This window comes from Apis mellifera, linkage group LG1 (genome assembly GCF_003254395.2).
Source record: "Apis mellifera strain DH4 linkage group LG1, Amel_HAv3.1, whole genome shotgun sequence".
NCBI lineage: Eukaryota > Metazoa > Arthropoda > Insecta > Hymenoptera > Apidae > Apis > Apis mellifera.
In genome coordinates this window covers 24,726,949-24,751,833 of record NC_037638.1, presented here as the reverse complement: position 1 = coordinate 24,751,833, position 24,885 = coordinate 24,726,949, and the positions used below count along the sequence as shown (strand labels likewise).

At 35.3% G+C, this 24,885-nt stretch overlaps 1 protein-coding gene across 5 annotated transcripts in view; it reads left to right on the top strand.

Moving 5' to 3' along the window:
- The window catches only part of LOC410780 (sodium/hydrogen exchanger 9B2), a 133,925-nt gene extending 111,523 nt beyond the window's left edge, over positions 1-22,402 (top strand). For all 5 annotated transcript variants that reach the window (XM_026446255.1, XM_026446252.1, XM_026446251.1 and 2 more), the window contains 2 exons: positions 3,633-3,797; positions 20,101-22,402. In XM_026446255.1, the coding sequence (XP_026302040.1) occupies positions 3,633-3,797; positions 20,101-20,628 (693 nt within the window). In that variant the 3' untranslated portion in view covers positions 20,629-22,402. The remainder of the gene's footprint in view (positions 1-3,632; positions 3,798-20,100) is intronic.
- The last annotated feature ends 2,483 nt before the right edge of the window (positions 22,403-24,885 follow it).

The window sequence follows — 24,885 nt, the reverse complement described above, 5'->3', positions numbered from 1 at the left end:
ATAGTAAATCTTGGTGCAATATAAAAAAGATTGCAAGTGTATAGAAAAATAAGAATTGTTTAATTTATATATATATAAGTACGAAACTTGTATAGTTATGTGAGTTGTGTGTCATTGGACGCGTTTCGATTCTTTGTTTTGTTTCTTTCCCTCTCTTTAAATCACCGTACGATGCGACATAGCGAGCTTAGTTTAGTAAAGTCATTGGCACGATTCACGTCTGTATAAAGTAGTTTAGTTTATTTCTATTTCTTTTATTAAATATATTCTTTATTTTATTTAATCAAAGAATGATCACAAATTTATAATGCACCAAATAAATCTTGGTGCAACGTAGAAAAGATTGCAAGTGTATAGAAAAATAAGAATTGTTTAATTTATATATGTAAAGATGTATCTTATTATTTCTTAATAAGAATAATCACAAATTAATAGTAAATCTTGGTGCAGTGTAGAAAAGATTGCATAGAAAAATAAGAATTTATATATGTAATTGAATTTATATACGTAAAAGTGCGAAATTCGTACGTATCTTGTATATTTATGTGTCGAGTGTCATTGGACGCGATCGCTGCTTCGATTCTTTGTTTTGTTTCTTTCCCCCTCTTTGTACCGCCGTACGACTCGACATAGCGAGCACAATTTAGTAAATCAAAGGCATCGGCATGGTCCACATCTATACGATATGATTTATTTCTATTTTCTTTATTAAATATATCTTTTATTTTAATCGAATTATTCCCTAAAATTATTCGTCTTATTTACTCCTTTCGATCGAATATTTTTTTAAAAATACCAACATCGAATAAAAAACAAAATTTATCATATGAGAAAACAAAATAAGAAGAAGAAAATTTAGCAGAAAATTACAAAATTATCCAAACTCAAAAAGAGATAATATAAAAGATAAAACTAATTGCAATCCCTGGAAGGAAGGAAGAAGTCTGCGGTTGAAATCTTTTATCGAGCAACGCTCCAGCTGGACGCGATCGAAGTTTACAACGAGAAGGAGACAAATCCTTGGCATTATTGAATTAAATTTCGAAACGTAAGTGGATCTTCGATCCGACGGAGGGTTGGTAGGAAAAAGGTAGAACAAATGCGGGTCGGAATGCCGTCTTATTCCGTGCAGTTTCACAAAGTGTGGCTTACCTTTAACGGGCCGCTCGTTAAAAGCGGGCGGATTTACCATTGGCGGTGAAATTGGCCGGAGACGAAGCGGGAGCAAAAAAATTCCGGAGAAGGGAAAAAGGGCCATTTTGGACGAGGTCAAGGTGAACGATCTTAATTATCGACACGTTGGACGTAATCGTGGCTCGATTTATTTATCTTTCTCTTTTCTTTTCTTTTCTTTTCGAGGGAAAAAACTCGTTTCGCTTTCCGCGAATTGGGATTTTTTTACGTTTTTGAAAGAATAGATTGTAGATTAGACAATAATATTCCTTTTTTGTACTGTACATTTTTGATGTCGATTGATACGTAATTTTTAACTCGATTACCAAAGTGGAAAATTATGATCTATGATCGTTTATATTTATTTTCAATGAAAAAGAGAGAAGGCAATTTACTTGTGCAATTTTAAGAATTTTATATATATATGCGTTTGTTTGTTCGATAATTATAATGCAATAAATTTCTTCCGAGAATTATCGACGAAATAATAAAATCTTAAATTAAATTTATTCTCCCAAGTTCGTCGAGAATTTATTTTCAAATTTATTTTCTCCTCGTTCTTGCCCACACATTTTCAATTCTCTGTACAGTCCACATCTACAAGAACACGATAAAATCAAATTTTTTTCGTAGGAATATTGGTTGGCGGTTATTTCTTGATGGATTGTCGAGGGAAACGAGATATCGATGGTCCGTTCAAAAGATAGGAAATCGTGGAAGGGTTTTCAAAGAAAGCATTTAAACCGTATCACGTATCGAAGGGAATAAAGTGTGGCCTCGAGTGTGGAAGAATTTTTAACGGAATCCCTTGATACGAACGAAAAGGTGATATTTTGTCGACGAGGGGCGTTTAAAAGCCGGAATAAATGGATCGAGATGGTGATTGTTGAGAAAAGGAAGGAACGTTACAAAGAGCGTCGCTACGCGCGTCGAATTATTTATTTGCAATTATCGAATCGAATATAATTCTCACGCTCGTACACTTTTCCTCCTAATTTTCTTTCTCGATCGAAGAAAATTCTTGAAGGATAATAACAAAAATCGATCAAATGATAAGCAAAAAAAAAAAAAAAGATAGAAGAAACGTAATCTTTTTTGAAAATGGGAGGAAATGCGATAGTTGAGCGATAAAGATGAGAGGAATAACGAATGTAAGAAAATATAAAAGGAGCGAGGAAATTTTCGAATATATTAAAAATAAGGAGGAAACGAGAATCGTGCAAACATAATGTTCTTCCTTTCCCTCCCCTCCCCCTCGAAAACTCCAAGTATATACGAGAATTTCAATAATAATGAGGAGAGGAGAAAAATCGAGGATATCCATTCCCTTCTTCTTTATTCATATTTTGGCCGGGTGGGTAAAAGACCCCGGTGATTCCTCTTCCCTTGCCTGTGTACACGACACGTACACGTACACAACGGTTGCGAAGAAGTTTCTCCTCGTCGCCGATCGAGCAACACTCGGCGTGTACGGCCGCCATTCGTTTCCTCGGTACGGCGAGAACCGGAAGCGGACCAGTCCATTCCGTTGGCGATTTATTTTCGACCTCATCCCGAACATCCCGTTTCGAGGATCTTTCAGATTTTCCACGGAATTTTCCCGTGAAAAGAAAAGCAAGTAATTCTCGGGACGAAGCGGAACGAAAATTTAATGAATCGTTAACGAAACTTTGAAATTTTTCGATTATTCTTCGATTGGAAATTGTCGTAATTTTTATTTTCTACCAAACGTGCAATTTAATTGAAAGAATTCGAAAAGATTCGATATAATTTCTAAACGTTTCGAGGTATTGGAAATTATACGATTTTAATTCTTTCGAACGAGATCTTTCTCGAATTTGATTTTTAAATTATATAGAATGATTCGTATCGATTAATCGTAAAAATATTAGGAATCTTATTTTAGCTTTCAGGAATATTGGAATTATCGATAAGTTTAATTATTCGAATGGAATTCGAAGATCGCCAGGATCGTGAATTAACGATGATCAAATTTGTCATGCTATAACTAGATTATTTTTAATAATTTTTTTCATATTCTTGGATGGATTTGATAATCGATTAATTACCAAATAATATTAAATTTTAATATTACTAATATTATCGCTAATAAGAAATTTATTTTATCCAAGATAAACAGGATGAACCATTTATCCTTTAGCTTCTTATTTATATATCCATCTCCTTCAATTGATTTTGAAATATAATTATTATAACGATAAAAAATTTTTCGTGAAATTACGATCAATTTTCACGTTCGATAAGCGACACAAAGATTTGAAAGATGAAAAAAAAACATGATTCTTACATTTTTCGCAATCAATTGAAAATCCTTTCGATCTTTAATGCCAAATATTTCAACAAGAGAGAAAATTTTGGAAGAGGTGAAGCGATTAAAAGATTGTTTTACTTTTATCCAAGCGTCTATTTTAATTGTACAAATTCGTTTCTCGTTTCAGCCCTTTATGGTGCCCATGAGAGTGTTGATGTTGTTAGGGGGTGGATTGTTGGCAGTGTTTGGAAGCGAGGCGATTGAGCTAGGAGGTGCCGGACCTTTGGCAGTGGTTGCAGCCGCCTTTATTAGCTGCTATTTCTGGCAGAAACAAGGCTGGGAAGTCGACGACGTAAGTATATATATAAAATTCGTATTTGTGACAAAAAATTATTTTCACTTTCGAAATTTTTTGCTATAAATTTATCTCGTATTTCGACGTCTTCGAGGGAAATAAGTTTTACGGTTTACGCTTGATATTTAAGCTAAGGTCGAATCGTAACGAAACTAGTAGTAAACTCGAAGCGTACCGCTCGCTTCATTAATTTTATAGACGTCTCCTCCCCTCTCTCTCTCTCCCTCTCCTTTAAATGAAAATGAACCATCGGACGAAAGTGCCTCCGTCGTAGTCTTCGTTAAATTAATTACCTTTAACTCGATAAAAAATAATGCCTCTCCGTCCTTCCGAGGAATATCGCGTCATCTTCGAATATTTTCGTTCACACTTTTCAAGATTTCTTTTCTATATATTCTAAGTATATAGTATTACCAGAAAGTACTTAGAAACTACGATTAATTTACTTCACATCGTAACATCCTTCTCAACCACTCTTCCAATGAAACAAATCTACACCAATCCAATTTAAACTCGTATCAAAGAGATCGAAATCACTACTATCTCCGCTCCAGGCAAATATTAACCAACCTACATCTCGTACTTGGAAAAGATCGAAACTCGTATCTTATGAGAAGAGTTGTTGACACTTGAAAATTCTACCAACAGCCTCGAGAAAGGATAATAAAAATTATAATTGTGGAAAAAATATATCGTTTCTCTTTCAAGGTAAATCAGTTGATTTTCGCTTTATTCGATAATTAACGAAATTAATGTTATTTATTTCGAAAAAATAATGAAAAGTTTTAGGTCATAGAGATGATAAAATTATTATTGAAATGTTCATTGGAAAAATTTTATCCTGTCTTTGGGATTTTTCTTTTTAAAAATCGCGGGACGATCGGATAGCGTAAAAACTGACGTTCGTTGCAATAATTTCTCGAGGTTGGTGAAATATTCAAGGCGACTCGTTCGAGGTCCGGGACACGTAGCCGTCGGTATGTCGGTGTCGACGAGCCGACACGTAGTACCCTTCGTGACGCGACTGTGGCCAGATATTATGCGGTGCATCATGCCTCGTAATACGTTTCCAACGATTACGATGTGGACAGCCACCACCGGTCGAAAATAATCGTCGATTGCCTTCGATACGATCGATTCGATGAGCAAGATCGATACGAATGAAATTGAATAATATTTTAACTTATCCTCCTTGCAAAAATTTTCCATATATTTTGAAATATCGTAGGATGGAAGGAGTAATTAGATCGTTGATTATTTTATAGGTTTATATACAAAATATCCGTCAATTATGATTTCTTTTTAATTATTAATTCGATTATCTTGGAAGAATTTTACGTTGCAATAAAATTAATTGAAATGCATGCAAGTCTATTTGAAATATCGAAAGTATTCCGAGTTTTCCGAAATTTTGCACGTCGCGTTGCTCGCCCATTAATTTGCCAACGCTTCGTTGTTTTTAGTTGAATTGACGAAAAGCTTTTGTTTCGTCCATCGGTTATTAACATCGTATTGTCCCGATATTAGTCAATTTCTACGCTTTATCCGTGTTTCACGCAATTTGCCGATCGAACAAAAGGCATCCTACCGTGCGGGTCGTCGATTAATTGTTAAAATCATTCTCCATAAGTAGAACAATAGTGTTTCGTTTACTTTCGTGACAGCCATTCTTTTCTTTCTTCTTTAAAACGAAATAAATCGTCGATATTATCGAGGAAAAAATTAGGGGAGATTCAGGAGAGAGAGAGCACAGAGTATAATAATTAATAATTATTTCCAAAAGTGTATAGTGTAATTGTATTTATAAAAAGTAGAAAAATAGTTTAGATAGAAAAATTGAATATGAAATTTTTATTTATTATGAACGTAATACGAAATATGATAAACTCTGGGGTAGGGAACTTTTTATTTCGAAGCAAAGGATGCACCTATAATCGACTTACGATCTCGTAGAATACAATTTTTCTGAATAATGTAATATCCAGAGGTGACACTGATTTATGAACGTGAAACGTGGTCACGTTTTTCAATTTATAACGATCTCTCTGCGGATAAATTTATATAATAAACGTAAATATCGATATTATTGACTTAGTAGAAAAAAAAAATTTGTAAAGAATTAACGAAACGATCGAGGCAAATATTAATTCGGATCTCGATAAGCAATTCGTGAACGCGAAGAGGCGAGGAGAATCGCAAACCGATTAATTTAAGGATAACTCGTAGTCGAATTGCAGTTCAAGTCATTGTGCGTTCCAATTTTGGTTTGAAACTTGAACATAAGGAGAGCAAAGCGGCTCGAGAACTCTCCTTTGTCTTTCTCGCCTATTGTATCGTGTTGTTTCCGTTTAGGATAAGGAAATATCTCTCTAATCAAAAGAATAGCATATCCGTTTTCTGTATTTTTCCATCTATATTTTTATTGTATTTTTCGTAAGATTATATCGCGTGGAAAAATTAGGGAAAGAAGAATAAAGAAGAAGAATTCGTGTTTACGATGAATTAACATTTTTGCAGATGTTTATTCTGATCGTTAATTAAATGCATTTTATGGAATATTCCATTCTCTCTCTCTCTCTCTGTTTCTGCTTTTATTATTTCGATGAATCGATCAATCAAAATGGTTATCTCCTGTTCGATTCGATTGTTGCACGTGGAGGGAGATTTGTCGAAGGATTCTATAATACTATTTCGAAATGATTAATTTTAGACGTTTAATATCGAATTATAGCGAAGGAAAGAGAGAACGGTGATCGATCGTTGATTAATTAAGCTCGATAAATTCATTCTCTCCAAAGATTTGACTTTAATTGGAAAGTCAAGTAATTGGGGAAAATTGGATAAATCTAGATTTCGGATAGATTTTCTTTTTATTATCGATGTAACGTCCAAGTTGATTCAATCTTTATCATCCGTGCATACCGTCCGTTTAAAATCAATTTCTTTCAATAACAATTCAATATATCGATGTATCAATTAATAGAGCACGAACAAAGTGTATATCGTTACCGAAACGTTTCCATCGATAATTCATCGGAAACAGTACGCTATTGGATCGTAAACCAGACTTTGTAACTTATGATAGAGATTGTAAGATGAATAATGTCAAAACATTCTAATGTACGTTTTTCATAAATGGATTTCCTTCTTCTTCGATTCAATGGGATTCGATGGAATTATTCTATCCAAATCTTTAAATAAATTCATCTTCTTCACAATCTTCACATCTTTCATAAATGAAATCAAAAGTACATTCAAAGTTTACAATTACGCTTAGTTAGCTTAACAATTTTCATAAATTTTATTTCCGATAGATCCATTGTAATTCAAAAGATATTGAATACATCTAATCTCCACCAATAATTTTTCTCTTCGCTTTGTTTATCGACTCGAACAATTTTCATAAATTTTATTTTATTACCAAACTCGATGCACCGCGATTCAAACAAAATTGAAAATTGAAAACACGTGCACTACGACAATTGATCTAACCATCCTAATAATTTTCATACCATTTGAATAATTTTCATAAATCTTAATTTCAAAGATATTCCCCTTCTCGCTAACAACATTCGTTCTCTTTTGTTCGTCTAAGAAACTGTCGATCTCGCAAATTCCAATTTTCACGAGTTTTATTTTTCAATAACAGGCCGATGATGTAAGGGCGCGGGTGAAAAGGGCGCGCAGCCGTGAACTCGAAGGAAAAATCCGCCATTGGTCAACTCCCCCCAATAACGGCGAACGTGTTAATATTTCCCGCGGTTCGCCCATAAATCCTTCGAGTCGAAGGCTGGGCACGTACCACGGCGTGGAAATACGATTTTCATTTATGCACGAGTCGCTTGCTACCCCCGACCCCGTCAATCTTGATCCTTTGATCGCGAAATTGATCGCGACCAGAACCGAAGGGTTGCCCTATCGATTCGACGTTAAGAAATGGGTACCATCGATTCGTCGCGTATCGTTACCTTGTTTTTTTATTTTTTTTCGAAAAGATTCGCTCCACGAATCGTGCGCAATATTTTACAGCGTGTTGGATTGCCTAGCCAAGGGAAATATTGGCTGATCGTTATTTTGTTCTTCTTCTCGATCGAATGATCATTCCAAATCTTTGTTTGTCCGCGATTCAATTCAATTTTTATTGTAGTAAATTCTCTCCAAATTCTTGCTCATTAAATTACGAAAAGTAATTGGCACGTTCTTCTAATATTTTTGATGATTTTTAATTTTCTCTGTCTGGCACAAGTAATGTTGGAGGTATATCGTTTTCTCGATAACTACAAATTCTTGTCCATTAAATTACGAAAAGCAACTGGTAATTGGAAAATTCTTCTAACATTCTCGATGACTTTTAAATTTCTCTGTTGGCACAGGTAATATTGAAAACGATTCCTCGATATTTTTCGACTACGATTCGACGATATAACTCACCCTCGTTTCGATAAACTACAAATTCTTGCCCATTAAATTACGAAAAGCAACTGATAAATCGCAAATTCTTCTAACAAATTCTTCTTCTTTCTCTTTCTAAATTCGTCTACCGTTGGGATAAATAATATTGAAGGTGTGTTCTCGATGGATCGAAATCTAGAATGAAAAAAGATTGTTGGAGCGCATTTTCCATCGATATCTCTGACCGAGCAGGTTATCGCACGAACGCCTTCAACGATATAGAAATATAGACGCAATATAAGCGGGATTACCGGTGACGTGGCATAAAGGATCACGTAGCTCATAATACCGAGGAGGGAATCGCGCGGAATTAAATTAAATAAATCAACATGCGGCGGGGTTACATAATCTGGATTGCAGATAAAGGGCGCGAATTGCATCTGTTGCGTTTGGGGGAAAGTGAAGGAAAAATTTTCCAATTTCCACGAGCAAAGTTTTTCTTAACTTCTCCAACTGCGAGCAGTTGTCGTCGCACTTCTCCGGATTGGCATATTTTTTTTTTCCTCGAAACCAGTTGTACGATTTGCTTCGCTTCGATTCTCGTGATCAATCTTCAATTTCTTCTACCATTTCTCCAATTTTGATGAATTTATCGACCCGCGTGTCCGACTGTTTTGTTCAATTCCAATCTGTTCGTCGAGCTATGATATACAGTAACAGATTTATTACAAAAGTTGTTAACAAAGTTTCGCTTTGAAAGAGCAAGGTTCATACGAAAGTTTACGTATGTCGTTTGAACGAATGTGCGAGTTTACGAAATTTTCTCTTGACTCGAACAGATTCGAAAAGATCCACGACCTTCTCTTTAATCCAAACTGTTCGAATAATTCAAGAATCGTTCCGAATTTTAAAAAAAAAGAAGGAAAGATTGTCGAGCATTCTTCTTTTTCCTTCAAAGAAGGAAAAAATCATAGAATCGTAGACTACGCCGCCCACAGACTTGGCCGTTTCCAAGAAAACCGATCCGTATGATAAATTTTCTCGAGTGTAGGACGACGTTGATTGCCGTCGAGATTGGCATAGAGGTTGGAATAACGTTTCGAGATCGCGTTTCACATTCCATGCCCAAGTGTTTTTAGAAAAAGTATATAAACTTCCAAAAATCCCAAAAATCCCAACAATATCTCCCATCGAAATCCTGCGACACAGAAAGCGAAATTAAATTATCGTTCGATTTTAAGATCTTACCTCCGAACGCATTTTAATTGATGAAATGGAGATAAAAAAGAAAGCACCATCCATGTTCTCGCTCTCATACTCCGATATAAATTTCGAATCGAATCTCTGGCAGGGGTGAGGGAGAAAGGGATCATGGTGGATAAGCACGACAATGGAATCGTGGAGCGAACGTTTCGAACTTGGATGCTTTCAATTTCCACTTGTACAACTCGTCGTAAAACTCGCGTCCCCTGTAGAACGGGAACGGATCTCGGCGGCTAACGGGTTCACGATTTTCGCGGGGATGTCGTAAACAAGCGAATTTTACGTTTTATCGCGACCGAGTTGATGCACCGACGGATATTTCTCCGCTCGACGAGGAGGTGTTTCGTTTCGTGGCCAATTGGAAAATTGTGTTTTACTCCTCGCCTCGTTAGACTCGGCTCAATTTGTGTTTTATGACGCGGGCTATTCGTAATCATCCTCGTACGTGCACACTGTCGGGAAGCTTGTTTACCATTTCAACCAATTTTTAACATCATCGATGCCAAACGTCTATCTTTTGTTATATCTTTCGTTTTTCCTTTAGGAGAAGCGAGAATTTTGGAATTTTGTGCACTGTTTAAAACAATTTTAAAAATTTTAGTAAGGGTCTTTTTTCTTTTAGTGTCTTGTAGATTTCATCCGAATTTTTCTTCTTGGAAAATTATGTGCAGAGTCTTGTCTACTATTTGAAGATAATTTTGGAAATTTTATAATATCGGCAAGTGTTGTCTTTTTTCTTTTAATGTCTTGTAGATTTTATCCGAATTTTTCTTCTTGGAAAATTATGTATAGAGTCTTGTCTACTATTTGAAGATAATTTTGGAAATTTTATAATATCGGCAAGTGTCTTCTTTCTTTTAATGTCTTGTAGATTTCATCCAAATTTTTCCTCTTGGAAAACTATAAACAGATAGTTCTTTATTATTTGAAGATAATTTTGGAAATTTTATAATATCGACAAGTGTCTTCTTTCTTTTAATGTCTTGTAGATTTCATCCGAATTTTTCCTCTTGGAAAACTATAAGCAGATTCTTCTTTATTATTTGAAGATAATTTTGGAAATTTTATAATATCGGCAAGTGTCTTCTTTCTTTTAATGTCTTGTAGATTTCATCCGAATTTTTCCTCTTGGAAAATTATGAGCAGATTCTTCTTTATTATTTGAAAATAATTTTGGAAATTTTATAATGTCGGCAAGTGTCTTTTTTCTTTTAATGTCTTGTAAATTTTATTCGAGTATAGTTCTATATGTTATATTACAATCTTGTCTACTATTTAAATAGGCAATTTTAATTCAAGTGTTTTTCTTTTAAAAACATTTTCACTGTTTTTTGCTGTACATATGTAGCCGATAAATCATTGCTGACGTACGAGTGAACTTGACATTTTGATTGATTATTGATTCGAAGGAAAGATCGATTAATTACATTTGTAGATTTATTTCAAGACTACGATCAAAACTCGATTATTTTATCTTCTCTAAATCATTAGAAGAACGTACTCATAAATCTTTTCTTCTCATTCTTTCGAAAAACTACGCCTAATCATTTCCCCTCTCGAACAAATTACCGATATATCGAATATTACCATATTTCTCGTAGATATTTCTCGTTCAAAAATGTGAAAAAAAACACAGAGTATAAAAGGGAAAATATCTCTCTCTCTCCATCTCTAATGATAATTAATAAACGTTCCACGAGACGCAGCAAGGCAGGAACGGTGGAAGATGGAGGTTAAAATTAATCAACGGGATGCGACGCGGGATTCGATCACAGCGTGATTAGCTAGAAGCGGTTTCACCGATGCGCGATGTCACTCGAAGCTATCAGAACTGAGAATAGCGCGGAGCGTGGATGTTTACCGGGCGCATGGAATAAGCAAATCCCCGTCATTTCACGGGGACTCAATTTTCCGCTCGATATCGCGGTCCAAGTTTAATCCACGTCGACAGAAGTTGAACCATTTACCGGGAAATATTCCCAACCCAGCTAATCGCGTATTTATTAATCGAAAAATCATTGAAAAAGAGATTGAAAGAGAGAAATGTACTCGTGTTTCGAATTCTCTTTCTTTTTTTTTTATCTTTGTCCTACAGATATAAAATAATTAATAATTTTAACTTTGTATCTATGAAAATTCGTGGAACAATTATTCGTGACTCTTTCTATTGGTATTAATTCTTGGAAATAAAAAGAGATTGAAAGAGAGAAATGTAGTCGTGTTTCGAATTCTCTTTCTTTTTTTTTTATCTTTGTCCTATAGATATAAAATAATTAATAATTTTAACTTTGTATCTATGAAAATTCGTGGAACAATTATTCGTGACTCTTTCTATTGGTATTAATTCTTGGAAATAAAATGAGATTGAAAAAGAAAAATGTAGTCGTGTTTCGAATCTTTGCACTATATTTTATCTCAATTCTCTTTCTTTTTCTTTTTGTCTTATAGATATAAAATAATTAATAATACGAATTTTATGGTAAGTTTGTGTCTATGAAAATTCATGGAACAATTATTTATGATTCTTTCTACTGGTATTAATTCTTGGAAATAAAAAGAGATTGAAAAAGAGAAATATAGTCGTGTTTCGAATCTTTGCACTATATTTTATCTCAATTCTCTTTCTTTTTTTTTTTTGTCTTATAGATATAAAATAATTAATAATACAAATTTTATGGTAGATTTTTTATTTGAATGAAAATTCGTGGAAAGAATTTGTGACTCTTTCTGTTCGTATTAATTCTTGGAAATAAAAAGAGAAATATAGTCGTGTTTCGAATCTTTGCACTATATTTTATCTCAATTCTCTTTCTTTTTTTATCTTTGTTTTATAGATATAAAATAATTAATAATACGAATTTTATGGTAAGTTTGTGTCTATGAAAATTCATAGAACAATTATTTATGATTCTTTCTACTGGTATTAATTCTTGGAAATAAAAAGAGATTGAAAAAGAGAAATATAGTCGTGTTTCGAATCTTTGCACTATATTTTATCTCAATTCTCTTTCTTTTTCTTTTTATCTTTGTCTTATAGATATAAAATAATTAATACAAACTTTATGGTAGGTTTTTATCTGAATGAAAATTCGTGGAACGAATTATTTGTGAATCTTTCCGTTCGTGTTAATTCTTGGAAATAAGAGTTAATATAATAAAATATCGATTGAGATATTCTTTTTTTTCAATTTATCAAGGCCTCGTTTAATTGTTCGTACAATTTAACGAATCAATAAGCCTGTTTACCGATATCTTTATACAATACCATTCTCCACGATCGACATCTACCCAAATTTCTGAACACGAATGAATTTAAATTCACGAATTTTCCCCTGATCCTGATCCTCTTTTTTTTTTTTGAATTTATTCGTCTGGACGAGAACATCCCTTAACACGCGTCCACTACGAAACTATGCGCCAGTGCGCCGCAGGAGCTCAGAAATTCTCTGCTGGCCAAGCGAGTTCCGCGCTAAAAAGCTCGAGTTATAAAAGAAATCAAAAAAAAAAAAAAACACACCTGGAAATTTTCCGTCCATATTTTTTTTTTTTTTTGTTTTCACTTCAGTTTTAATATTTTCGCGCGTTAATCGGGCCAGAAGGAAAAACGCGACGCGAGCCACCCCCCTCGAGAATCAGAGGGGAACCAGGAGGGGGATTTAATTAGAGGTCGGATCAAAGGAATTAGAATTTCGAACGAGACCCGATGCTTTTCATCCGGTCGAATCCTGATGAGAGGGCAAATGGTTTCGACTTTGTCGTGGTCGTGGAAACAATGGAAGGGGAGGGGAGGAAAAGTTAGGAGGATGAAAGGTGATCGTGTCTCGACCGATCGAAAGTCGTCGAGTTCGCGCAGACTTTAAAAAATACAAGAGGGAAACTTCGTTTTTGGAATATTCGAGGTTTGAAATTTTTGGAATTTTTATAAATCTTTCTTCTTTTCTTTTTTAAGTGGATTTGTCATTTTTTTTTTTTTTTAACTCTCTAGTCCGATTCGATTGTACTTAAAGGATCAGGAAAATGTCCTGCATGTTTAAAATTTTAATTCTAATTTCAATTTTCCCTGTAGTAACGAGAGGCGAAGAATCTACGATGTAGTAAAATTCGCGATGAATATAATTTCACATTCTGAACAAGGGATGAGCACCAAACGGAAAATTTTTAATACTAAAAATGGAGCAAAGATCATTCCCTCTATACTTTATTAATATCCACATCTGTATTCATAAATCATCCTAAATTGTGATCAATTGTGATCGAATAAATTCCTCGAGTTCCTCAAGAACTATGAGATCAAGAATAATGAGCACCAAACGGAAAATTTAATTTTTAATACTAAAAATGAAGCAAAGATCATTCCCTCTATACTTTATTAATATCCACATCTATATTCATGAATCATCCTAAATTGTGATCAATTGTGATCGAATAAATTCGTGGCAAAGATGTTGACGAGGCCTTTTCAAAATTATCTGTGTCAATCTCAACAACAACCGAATCCTTCATTCGCGTAAAAATATCTCGAGGCTTATTAAATCATCTTAAATTGTGATCAATTGTGATCGAATAAATTCGCAAAGATGTCGACGATGCCTTTTCAAAATTATTTGTGTCGATCTCAACAACAACCCAATCCTTTTGCCAATTCGCATAAAAATATCCCGAGGCTTATTAAATCATCCTAAATTGTGATCAATTGTGATCGAATAAATTCGTGGCAAAGATGTCGACGAGGCCTTCTTAAAATTATTTATGTCGATCTCAACAACAACCGAATCCTTCATTTGCGTGAAAAATATCCCAAGGCTTATTAAATCATTCTAAATTGTGATCAATTGTAATCGAATAAATTCGTGACAAAGATGTCGACGAGGCCTTTTTAAAATTATCGATCTCAACAACAACCCAATCCTTCATTCGCGTGAAAAATATCCCGAGGCTTATTAAATTCTTCCAAATGAATTTTTTTGTTTCTTGGATGACGAGAGTTGCTCTTTCAATGGTTGCCAACTAATCCCGTGAATAACGCGAAACAAGTACTCGAAAGATGGCGAAGGAAAATATTGGAATCGGTATTTATAGAACAAGCCGTCTATTTGCCCGGTAAAGATATGCATCCGAAAATTGGGCGAAGAATAGCAAAGAAATCGGTGAAACCGTTTCACTTACCTCTGACGTATCCTCTCCTTTCCTTCGTTTAAATTCACAGACGGTGCAACAAGGTTTGCTTTCGTTTAGGAGGAAGTTAAAGGGGAGAGGGAGCGTAGAGATTTGCCGGGGTCCTTTCCTTGGTTGAGCAGAGGAAATGGGCGGGTGAGTGGCTGCTAGATTCGAGGGTAGTTAGCGGGGGGATGGTTTGGCTTTCGAGTTTGACGAAGCTTTTGGATTCACCTTGCCTCGTGCGCAAAGATGGATAAATCTGTGAAGGTTAAATCTGTGCGTGTGGTGGTTCGAAGATTTCGAGATTTAACGTGCGACGACAGATGGCGACGCAAAATGTTGGAGAGGAAAACCTTATAAATATGCTCGAATTTTATATTCTTTGTAACGAAATATATTCGATATTTTTACGGATCAAATCGGGACAACGAGTTTATATCGGTTTTTATTATAGGTAATTATTATTAAACTTCGACAGATTTCAGAGAATTCGTTTCATTTGCACGGAATTAGGGGATACGAGGAAGAAAAATCTCCGTTTTATTATTAAAAATTAAAAATTCGACGATTAATCGTCACGATAAAAGGTTGGCCTGATTGTTCTCGTGTAACGAAATCGATGTTCGTTTTAATTCGAGGCAGAATATATAGTTTTAATCACGAGTAACGGGGAATGAGAAAAATCTTTGCGCTATAATAAAATTGTAAAATTGGCTCGGCTACTACCATCATTACCATCCACACCAATATTATCAAAAGAAAGAAAGGAAGGAAGAAAGGAAGGAAGGAAAACCGATAAACTAATAATAAGTCCGATATCCGGAAGCTTGGAAAATAATACCATCGAGCAAAATATGAGAAAAATTAGCTTTCCGTTAATGAAACTCGATATCGGGAAACTCGATATTAAAAAATAAATAGAAGAAGAATAAATGCAACGAAATGACAGAATCACAGACGTGAATATCAATAATTTAATAATAAAAATTCGTGGAAACGAATTTTCCAACAAGAAACATTTGTCGAAGCGCAAGTTACAATTCGAAAGTAAGAATATCGGGAAAAGAAAAATCCTCCTTTTCCAACGAGCGCGCCAATTTTACAGATTGAAAAAGATTCGTTCTTCCGACCAATGATCGATATTTTCCTCTTACGAGGGAAAAAAGGCACGATCTCGCGCCGATTCTAAACGGAAGAAGAAAGGAGGGACGAAGAGACGGCGCAAAGCGGCGCTCGATCGTCGAAACGAGAGGGGTCGGTAATTAACCAGTGGAGGTTATATAATGAAGTTCGCCTTCCTCCAACGACGATCGATTTCATTAATTATGCGAAATGCCGAGGGTTGCTCTGGTTACAGGCTCGCGTTGAAAGCAGCCTCTCGTCCAAGTGGGGTGGTGGTGGAAGCTGGTAAGACGGAGAGAGAGAGAGAGAGAGAGAGAGAGTAAAGAGGCGAAAGTAAAAGGAAGGGGGAAGCAGGTGAGAAAGGAGGAAGAGAGGAGGCGAGAAGGTGTGGAAAATAAAGAAACTCGGCCGATTCCGGCCGGGGGAAATGAAAAGAACTGGCAACCCCTAATTAACTTATTCGATCAGACCGCGTTAATTAATGCATGCCCGGTGTACGACCGATGCGATTCAATTACGTGAAATCAACCGATGGGAGGAATTGTGCGCTGGAATCATGCGACAGAAACGCTGCTTCATCCATCTCTTCGTCTTGAGTTTAATATTGTGCAGAGTTGATGCTGGGTGACGAGAAAAATTATATATCGGGGTAATTATTCGCGAGAGGAAATTGGGATAGTGATGAAGTAAAACAAAGGAAGGGAAGGGAAAAAGAAAGAATTAATATTAGCAATAAAGTGATATGATTTTTTTTTTTTAATATATTTTTTTAATAGGTCATCGAGATGTGCTCGTTGAAAATAACTGATAAAAATTATGGATACAACGATTAAATGAATTTTTACTTTTTGGTTTCTGGTTTCATATTGGTTTCGAAGTTGGCTTAATATATTAAAAAATCATGAAAAATCGAAGGATATTGTTTGAATATCTTGTATGAAATTTGTTACAATTATCGGTTTACTTGAATGTCATATTTGAGAAACGAACATTTTACGTACAAGTCTCGATCTTCAAAACAATTTTGGAAATGGTTTGTGAAACAGTTTTCAGAAGTGTCGTGTTACTTTTGAAAGTAATTTTTGACACGGTTCACTTTTTTTTCTTTTTTTTTAATATTTTCGAAAGGAAACCATTTTCCTTGGATTTTCGTCGAATCAAAATTTTCTCGAATTCGAACGAATATCGGAATCGACAATGATGATGACTCTTTTGCGATGGAATGCCTATTGTTTGTTATTTTATGTAAATGAGTAATATTGAAATATCGAATTGCATCGACGAGCAGTTTCCTTGAGAGTTTTCCGATGGCCGTGTAATAATCAAAGTTTCTGAATTACATTCATAGACTGAAAATACGTATGGAGGGTCAAGGTTGAATGTTTCTTACGAATAGAAATATATTTCTTTAATTTTAATTCGAACGAAATTTATACACGCGAGAGGGAAAGTATTATTAAAAATAATTTAAAAAAAAAAACTTCCACTTCTATCCTATTATCTCATCATGGTTGATAATTCGAGGATAATTTATCTACTCTCTTCCTTCAATTAAGAAAGTAAACGAAGATAGAATTCTTCGTCACGGAGATCGGTAACGAGAATCTTAAAATTCTCTCGGCAGAAAATTAAAGAGACAGAAGGATGTATCGTCGGTAAGCCGAGACCGTCGATAATCAAAGTCTCGTGTTACCATTTTCTTGGAAGGCTAGGTGGGAATCTTGGGCCGGCTTCGAAATCCATCCATCGTGAATCCATCCTCTCTCTCTACGACGTTGGAAAAATACGATTAGCTCGTTCGTAGGCAACGTTATTCTTATTATTCATCGTCTGTCGCGAGAAATCGTCAATATCGTTAATATTTCGCGTTGGATATTGCGCCACTTAATAACCTCGACTTAACGATCCCTCCGCTCTTCCGCCGTTGTAAATCAACAACATTAATACCGGCAACCAACGCGGTGCTGTCGCCTTTAAAGTCTCGTCGAGAATCGTTAGAACGATTATAAATAATTCCTTTGCATTAAATATCTTTCCGGTGGAAAACGAATGACGTGCATCGATCGTTGGAAATTTCTGCCTCTATTATTTAACGTATTCCAGACAGATATCGAATTTTTGATTTTCCATGAGAAAAATAATGTAAACAATAAACTTAAAAATGGTTGTATCCACTTATAGAATTGAAAAGATGTATTGTTGGAAATTTTTGCCTCTAAGCATATTAATATATTTGAAAGAAAAATCGAATTTCCATAAGAAAAATGAAATAAAATCAAAAATGTTTTGTATCTTATAAAGTTGAAAAGATGATATATAGATGAATTATTGGAACTTTTTGTCTCTATAGCATATTAATATATTTGAGAGAAAAATCGAATTTCTGATTTTCCATAAAAAAAATGAAACAAAATTAAAAATAGTTGCATCTACTTATAAAATTGAAAAAACAGTATGCATCGATCTTTAGAAATTTCTACTTCTATGGATTATTAACGTATATCAGACAAATATTGAATTTCTGATTTTCCACAAGAAAAATGAAACAAAATTAAAAATGGTTGTACTACTTATAAAGTTGAAAAGATGGTATATAGATGTATAGTGGATTGTTGGAAATCTGCCTCTAAGCATATTAATATATTTGAGAGAAAAATCGAATTTCAGATTTTTCATAAGAAAAATGAAACAAAATTAAAAATGGTTGCATCTATTTATAAAGTTGAAAAAATAGTATGCTGACGTTCGATTGTTGGAAATTTCTGTTTCTATTAATATTCCAGACAAATATCGAATTTCTGATTTTCCAAGAAAAATGCAATAAAATCAAAAATAGTTGTATCTATTTATAAAGTTGAAAAGATAGTATGCAGACGTACATCGATCGTTTGAAATTTCTGTTTCTACGGGTTATTAACATATTCCAGACGAATATCGAATTTCTAATTTTAATAGTAAATAGAGATCGAAAACGTTCCACTTGTAAAGTTGAAAAGATATGATAAGATGAAGTATATAGATGTATGGATTATTTGAAACTTCTGTAGCATATTAATATTTTTGAGAGAAAAATCGAATTTCTGATTTTCCATAAGAAAAATGAAACAAAATTAAAAATGATTGTATCTATTTATAAAGATGAAAAGATGGTATATAGATGTATAATAGATTGTTGGAAATTTCTATCTCTATAATATATTAATATATTTGAGAGAAAAATCGAATTTCTAATTTTTCATAAGTAGAGATCGAAAATGATTGCACTTATAAAGTTGAAAGATATGATAAGATGAAGTATATAGATGTATGGATTGTTGGAAATTTCTGTCTCTATAGCATATTGATATATTTGAGAGAAAAATGAAATTTTTGATTTTTCATAAGTAGAAAAATGCAACGAAATGGAGAAATGACTATGCATACTTGTGTTGAAATGGAAGAATTAGTATGCGGAAGAAATACAAAGCATATAAAAAAATTGTTTGGCATTATTTGAAAAAGTTCATGACGCGATTGTACGCGTCAACTGCCGTAGGATAGGAAATCTGCATGACGCATATGTTGCGTTACCGGTTTTTGTATATTTGTAAAATACGTTTTGGAAAGAATCCAAGATTTCAAAGATGGTGTGCAAAAATATCGAGTCATTTTATTAAATCATAAAAAATTGAAGATTAAGGAAAGAAGCGAGATCTCTCTGTCTCTGCGTTACACCACCATTATTTTATCGCATCTTCAATCGTTCAAACATAAATTACTTATAACATTAATAATTAATCGACGTGTTTGTAAATCAAATTTTGTTTCGATCTCTGATGATGAATCGATTCTTTCGAATCAATATTTCTCATAAGATAGATTTAAATTATCAACCGGTCACAATTGTCGACGAAACGAAATTATTTTCGTATGTCGAATGGAGAAGAATCATTGGAAAATTTAGAAAATTCCTTCAAACGGAAACGGATACTCCTTTCCATAGTTGGAAAGTTCCGAATACGAAATTCTCCCTCCCTTCCTATTTTTCACGATACGATCGTGGAAAACCGCTTAGACCGTGTCATCCTTACGTAGCAATACTATCGCGTAAGAGGATTAGTCCCCGGCGAGCTGTTCACGTAGCTTGTATCCGGTCGGGAACAAACGGAGCATCGTCGACGATCGAACGAGACGGGAACCCGCGTTTGTTTGATCGCGAGTTTTCGAAATATCTCTCATATCTCCGGATACAATCCGGATTAAAAACGTGGTCCGAAAAACTGACTGCTTCCCCTCTGATCCGAGCACACTTTCGCGATCACGCGAGATTAGAAGTGTTCTAGAGGAAGATTAAACTTAAAAAACGAAATCTTTTCATTTTTCGCAGAATCCGGTGGCGACAGCGTTCGAGATCTTCTGGATGATCTTCGAGCCGATCCTGTTCGGCGTCACGGGCGCCCAAATCAAGATCGACGAATTGGAGGGGAAGACGGTTTACCTGGGCATAAGCTGCCTGCTTGCCGGCATAGTGATCCGCGTGGTCGCCACCATCCTCGTGGGCGTTGGTTCCAACTTGAACCTGAAGGAGAAAATATTCATCGCCTTGTCGTGGATGGCTAAGGCCACGGTCCAAGCCGCCCTCGCGCCCACCGCTCTCGACAAGGTCGACCCCAACGATCCTTTGCAGGTTTACTACGCCGAGACGGTGATGACCATATGCGTTCTATCCATCCTGCTCACGGCCCCCGCCGGTGCAATCATGATCACCCTCTCCGGGCCGAAACTTCTGACGAAGACCACGGCGCCCGTGGCGCCGCCCGAAGGTTGGAAGGCGCGCAGACCCTCGATTCGAGACATTTCCATCATCAACGAGGACCCGGACCTCGAGGAGACCGCAAACGAGAGGAAGCCTTGAGGCGTTCCCCCGTCGCCTGCCCTCTCGCCCCCTCCCCGCGTCCAAGATACCAGTAAGAAGTAACGAACGGGAATTTCCACCGAGAGAGAGGATTTGCGTGTCGTTTCATCCGTATCCGAATGTGTATCCGTCGATTTGTGGATCGAGGAGGAGAGGAGGGAGTGGATCGCTGCACTCGTTGAGTCGAGGTGAAGCGATGCGTGAGAGCGCGTTGGGAGGACGGAAACAAACGCGCGAATTCGAGTGAATTTCTTCGAGGAGAATTCTGAATTCTTGGTAACTTCGTAGAGGTTTGAAGTTCGTAGGGTAGTTATAGTTTTCTTTCGTGTGCGCGAGGGGACGAAACAAGAGTTACGTTGCTTCGTAATGCGTGGAATGTAATAGATTCCGTGATTAATGATCAATTTTCCTTCTGTTTTACGATCTTATATTCTTTCTTCGAACGTAATTCTCGTAATCGTGGTTAATTTCTTCTTTTTTTTATTTGATAATAAAATTATCACATCGATCAGAGAGGATACGTGTTCGAACGAAACGCCGGTTAATAATGTCTTAATAACGGTTCCACGGTGGTGAGTTATGCGTGGAATACCTCGACCGGTAATTGAACAATTTATCGACGCGCTTCGTTTTCGAGATGAGAAACGTTGCGGAGGAGAGATGGCTCGTTCGCTCTGCCTCTCGCAAAAGATTCGGATGAAATATATATTGCGTCGTTTCTCGGCCAATTCGAAGAAGATTAGATCTGGTTAAAAGTTAAAAAAGTTTCGGGTTATTCTTTTTCTTTTCTTTTGACACAACGATCGAGTCATTCCTGACACGGGAGAATTGTATCTTGCATCGCGTAATTTTGACGAGATGATTTATCTATCTTCTTAATATATGTAATATACGATCGACGAATGTCGAAATTATATATATATAGATATATGTGTGTATATAAAGAAGTATGAGAGAGAAAGAGAATTAAACAAAGACTGTCACGATTTGATAAGTTCTATGAAGTTTCTCGACGTTCGAAGAATTTTGTTGTTCGATTATGGGAAAAAGGAAAGATCGAATGTTCGTGAGAATTATTTCGTAAAATAATTAGTTGACAAGGTACGATTTTTTTCTTTCTTTTCCAATTTTAAGATTTCTTTTGTGAAAGTGCCTTCTCTTGTGAAAAGATGATAATAACGATTCTGTCCATACGTGTAAAATCTTACTTGGATTAAAATTCTTGGGAAAAGGGAAAACTGAAACTTGTTGTATTTCAATTATTTACGTTGAAACTTAATCGAAGCATTTTAAAATTTATGACACGATGTAAATAGAACTGGTGATTCGAAAGATCAATTATGTAAAAAAGAGAGGAGGGGAAAAAAAAAACAACGTATATAACACGTACATTTTTGTAAAAAAATTTATATTCTAATTGTCGTTCGTAATTTGTAAATTTACAGGCGTGCGTTTGACGAGTTGTTGTGTGACGTGTCTACGTATGTATTCGTGCATACGTATACACCGTGTCCGTACAATTAACCTTGAATACGGGAGCATGCGAATGCAGTAGAGTCGGCAAATTGATTAATCGATCGGTTGAAACTTGAAGTAAACCGTATTTGCGCGTAAATTAATCGATTAATTAATTAGCTCGAGAACACTTCGGGATTAATTTGCTTTCAGCGCGGAAGTGGATGACTGCGAGAGTATTAAAATTTCACTGTTACTCTAGAAACTCTATTCGTTATTATTATGTTGGTCAATTAAAGACAATCACTGTAGCTGCCAATCTCTTCCATTTCTTTATTATTCGCTTTTTCGTTGGCGTCACAAAATTGATAGAATTTCTCGAATTTTTTTTTTTTTTTAAAAGAAGCTTCAACTCATACTTCATACTTTTATTATTTTTTTCATAAATTTCTTCGCCATGGATTATCGATGGATCATCATCATCGTCATATCTTTCCTCAATTTTGAGTAGGTAAATTCTCTTTATTTATTTTTTCCTTTTTCCGAAAAAAAAAATGATAAGACGAAAAGATACGGAAACTTTTACCTTCTCGTTATACGTACGAATATTCGATGAATATAGATGGGAACACGGCGTGTGCATCGATTCGGCGGTGGGAAGAGGAAGCCGCAAAAGAGGCAGGAAAATTAGTGAGGGGAAAATCGACTTTTCGAATCTGGGCGCCGATGCTCGAGCGGCGGGAAACTGGCGGCGGAAATCATCGGTTGCGCGAAAGAACGAAGGTAATAAAGTAGAACGATCGAATGAAAATTTTCGATTGGGAAAAAATATCGGTGCCAATTATATCCGCTCGTTTATCGAATCGAAAAGTGAAATTTTCCTACATTTTGTTGCAAGAATTGCCAAGAGAAAAAATTCAAACGAGCCTTGCTTTGCGAGCAACGATTTATTTATGATAAATTTTTATACCGAAAAACGGTATTTCATTATCTTAATTACGAGAGTGGGATCGAGTTGAAAAACGATTAATCAAGAGGAATTTATCGGGAATGGGAAGCGCGGCGGTCGATACCTGAATGGCCATTCAACCAAGGATTTATCAATGGCAAACTGATCAAGAGGTAGAGAAGAACAGTGGCGATTTCCGATTTTAGTCCCCCGGATCGAGAGGCCGTCAATATTTGGTTAAAGAAAGATCGATTTGCAATAACGCATTAAATCTAATGTTTATTAATTCCTCTTGAAGAAAGCGTTTCCAATATCGATTCTCCAATATCAATATTTATTTTCGCTTCTTGCCAATTAAGGTTCGATTGCAGTTGTGCCCACAATTTTCGTTCTTGGAAGATTTCAAGGGTAAACGTGTATGGATGATCAGAAAAAGTCATTTTTTAAAAATAATTTATATGCTTAAAATCTTCTTTTTTTTTTTTTTAATTTTCATTTGACAAATATTCGTATTGATTTGATCAATTGAAACAATAGAGAGATTTTTTTTCAATTATGTCAAAGAATTAATTATCTTCGTCGATTTCGGGATGATTGGGGCGATGTTGTGCTAATTTTGAGTAATTAAAACTTTTCTTTCTAGCTTGTATCGATAATGAGAAATATAACAATGAGGATAGCGTATTGGATTAAATTTGATAATCGAGTTTGAATATCAAAAGAAGATAATTAACGGATTATACCGGGGTGTATTTTAATTGAACGTTTGAATGCGTGAATAATTAAACGATTAATTATTAGAATATTCACGGATAATTCCTATTAACGCTCTTTATTTGACGCCTCGAAAAAAAGGAGAAAAAAAAAAAAGAAAAATCTAAATCGCGGTTAAGACGGTACTCCACGATTGACCCGGTTTTTAGACCCATGTCTCAACTTTTCCCTCATAAAGCCAGCCTTAAAATAAGTTCTCGTACACCGCGAAAACTCTTATACTTATAAAAACATACAACGTAGGGAAGAAAAATTTTGTATCTTGGGAGAGAAACTATAATATAGGAAATTGTGAAAAAGCCATGGAGATTGCATCAATATTGAACGTAAAATGAAATTCCTCCCTATATTTAAAACTGCTCGACATCCTCCTCCTACTGCTACTCTTTTATAGTTTTCCCTGTCAAATATTTTTCGAAATATTCAAAATTAAAAAGAAAAAACCCGCTTCCGTTCCCTTCTATTCCGAAATAAACTTTCATTTTAATATTCGATCGGAAACAACAATTAGGCAACAATTAATACGTGAAAATGATCAATCAAACGTTTTTTATTTCAGGCTAATTAAAAATCTACATAGAGGATATTACGACGTGTGTCATTTCGCCTACTAAATATTTCTTCACCTTGCACGCATCTCGTGTATTTTCATACACACACACACATATATATATATCCAACATCCGCAATCTTTTTCATCTGGCGTAAAAACTCGTCGTAAAAAGAGCAATTGCCGCGATTTCAATTTACGTATAACAATCTAAACAAAATACACGAAACAACAATTATACATCGTTCAATACACCTTCAAATATCCTCATCCTCGAAGAGGGATACGAATAAACTCGTGAATAAACGAAAAAACCATGGTGGATCCATAATCGATTCGATTATTTGTGGAAAATTCGACGAAGTGCCGCGTTTCCAGCTAATTTCCCACCGTTTTTTGCAAAGTGTCGCGTGATTATTTTCCTTCGCTCGTGGTTTCCTCGTATCGAGACGAGAGTATAATAAACCTTTCGGGAAAGGCCCGTTTATCGTGCGTGATTTAAAGCTGGTTTGAAAAAAAGAAGAGAGAG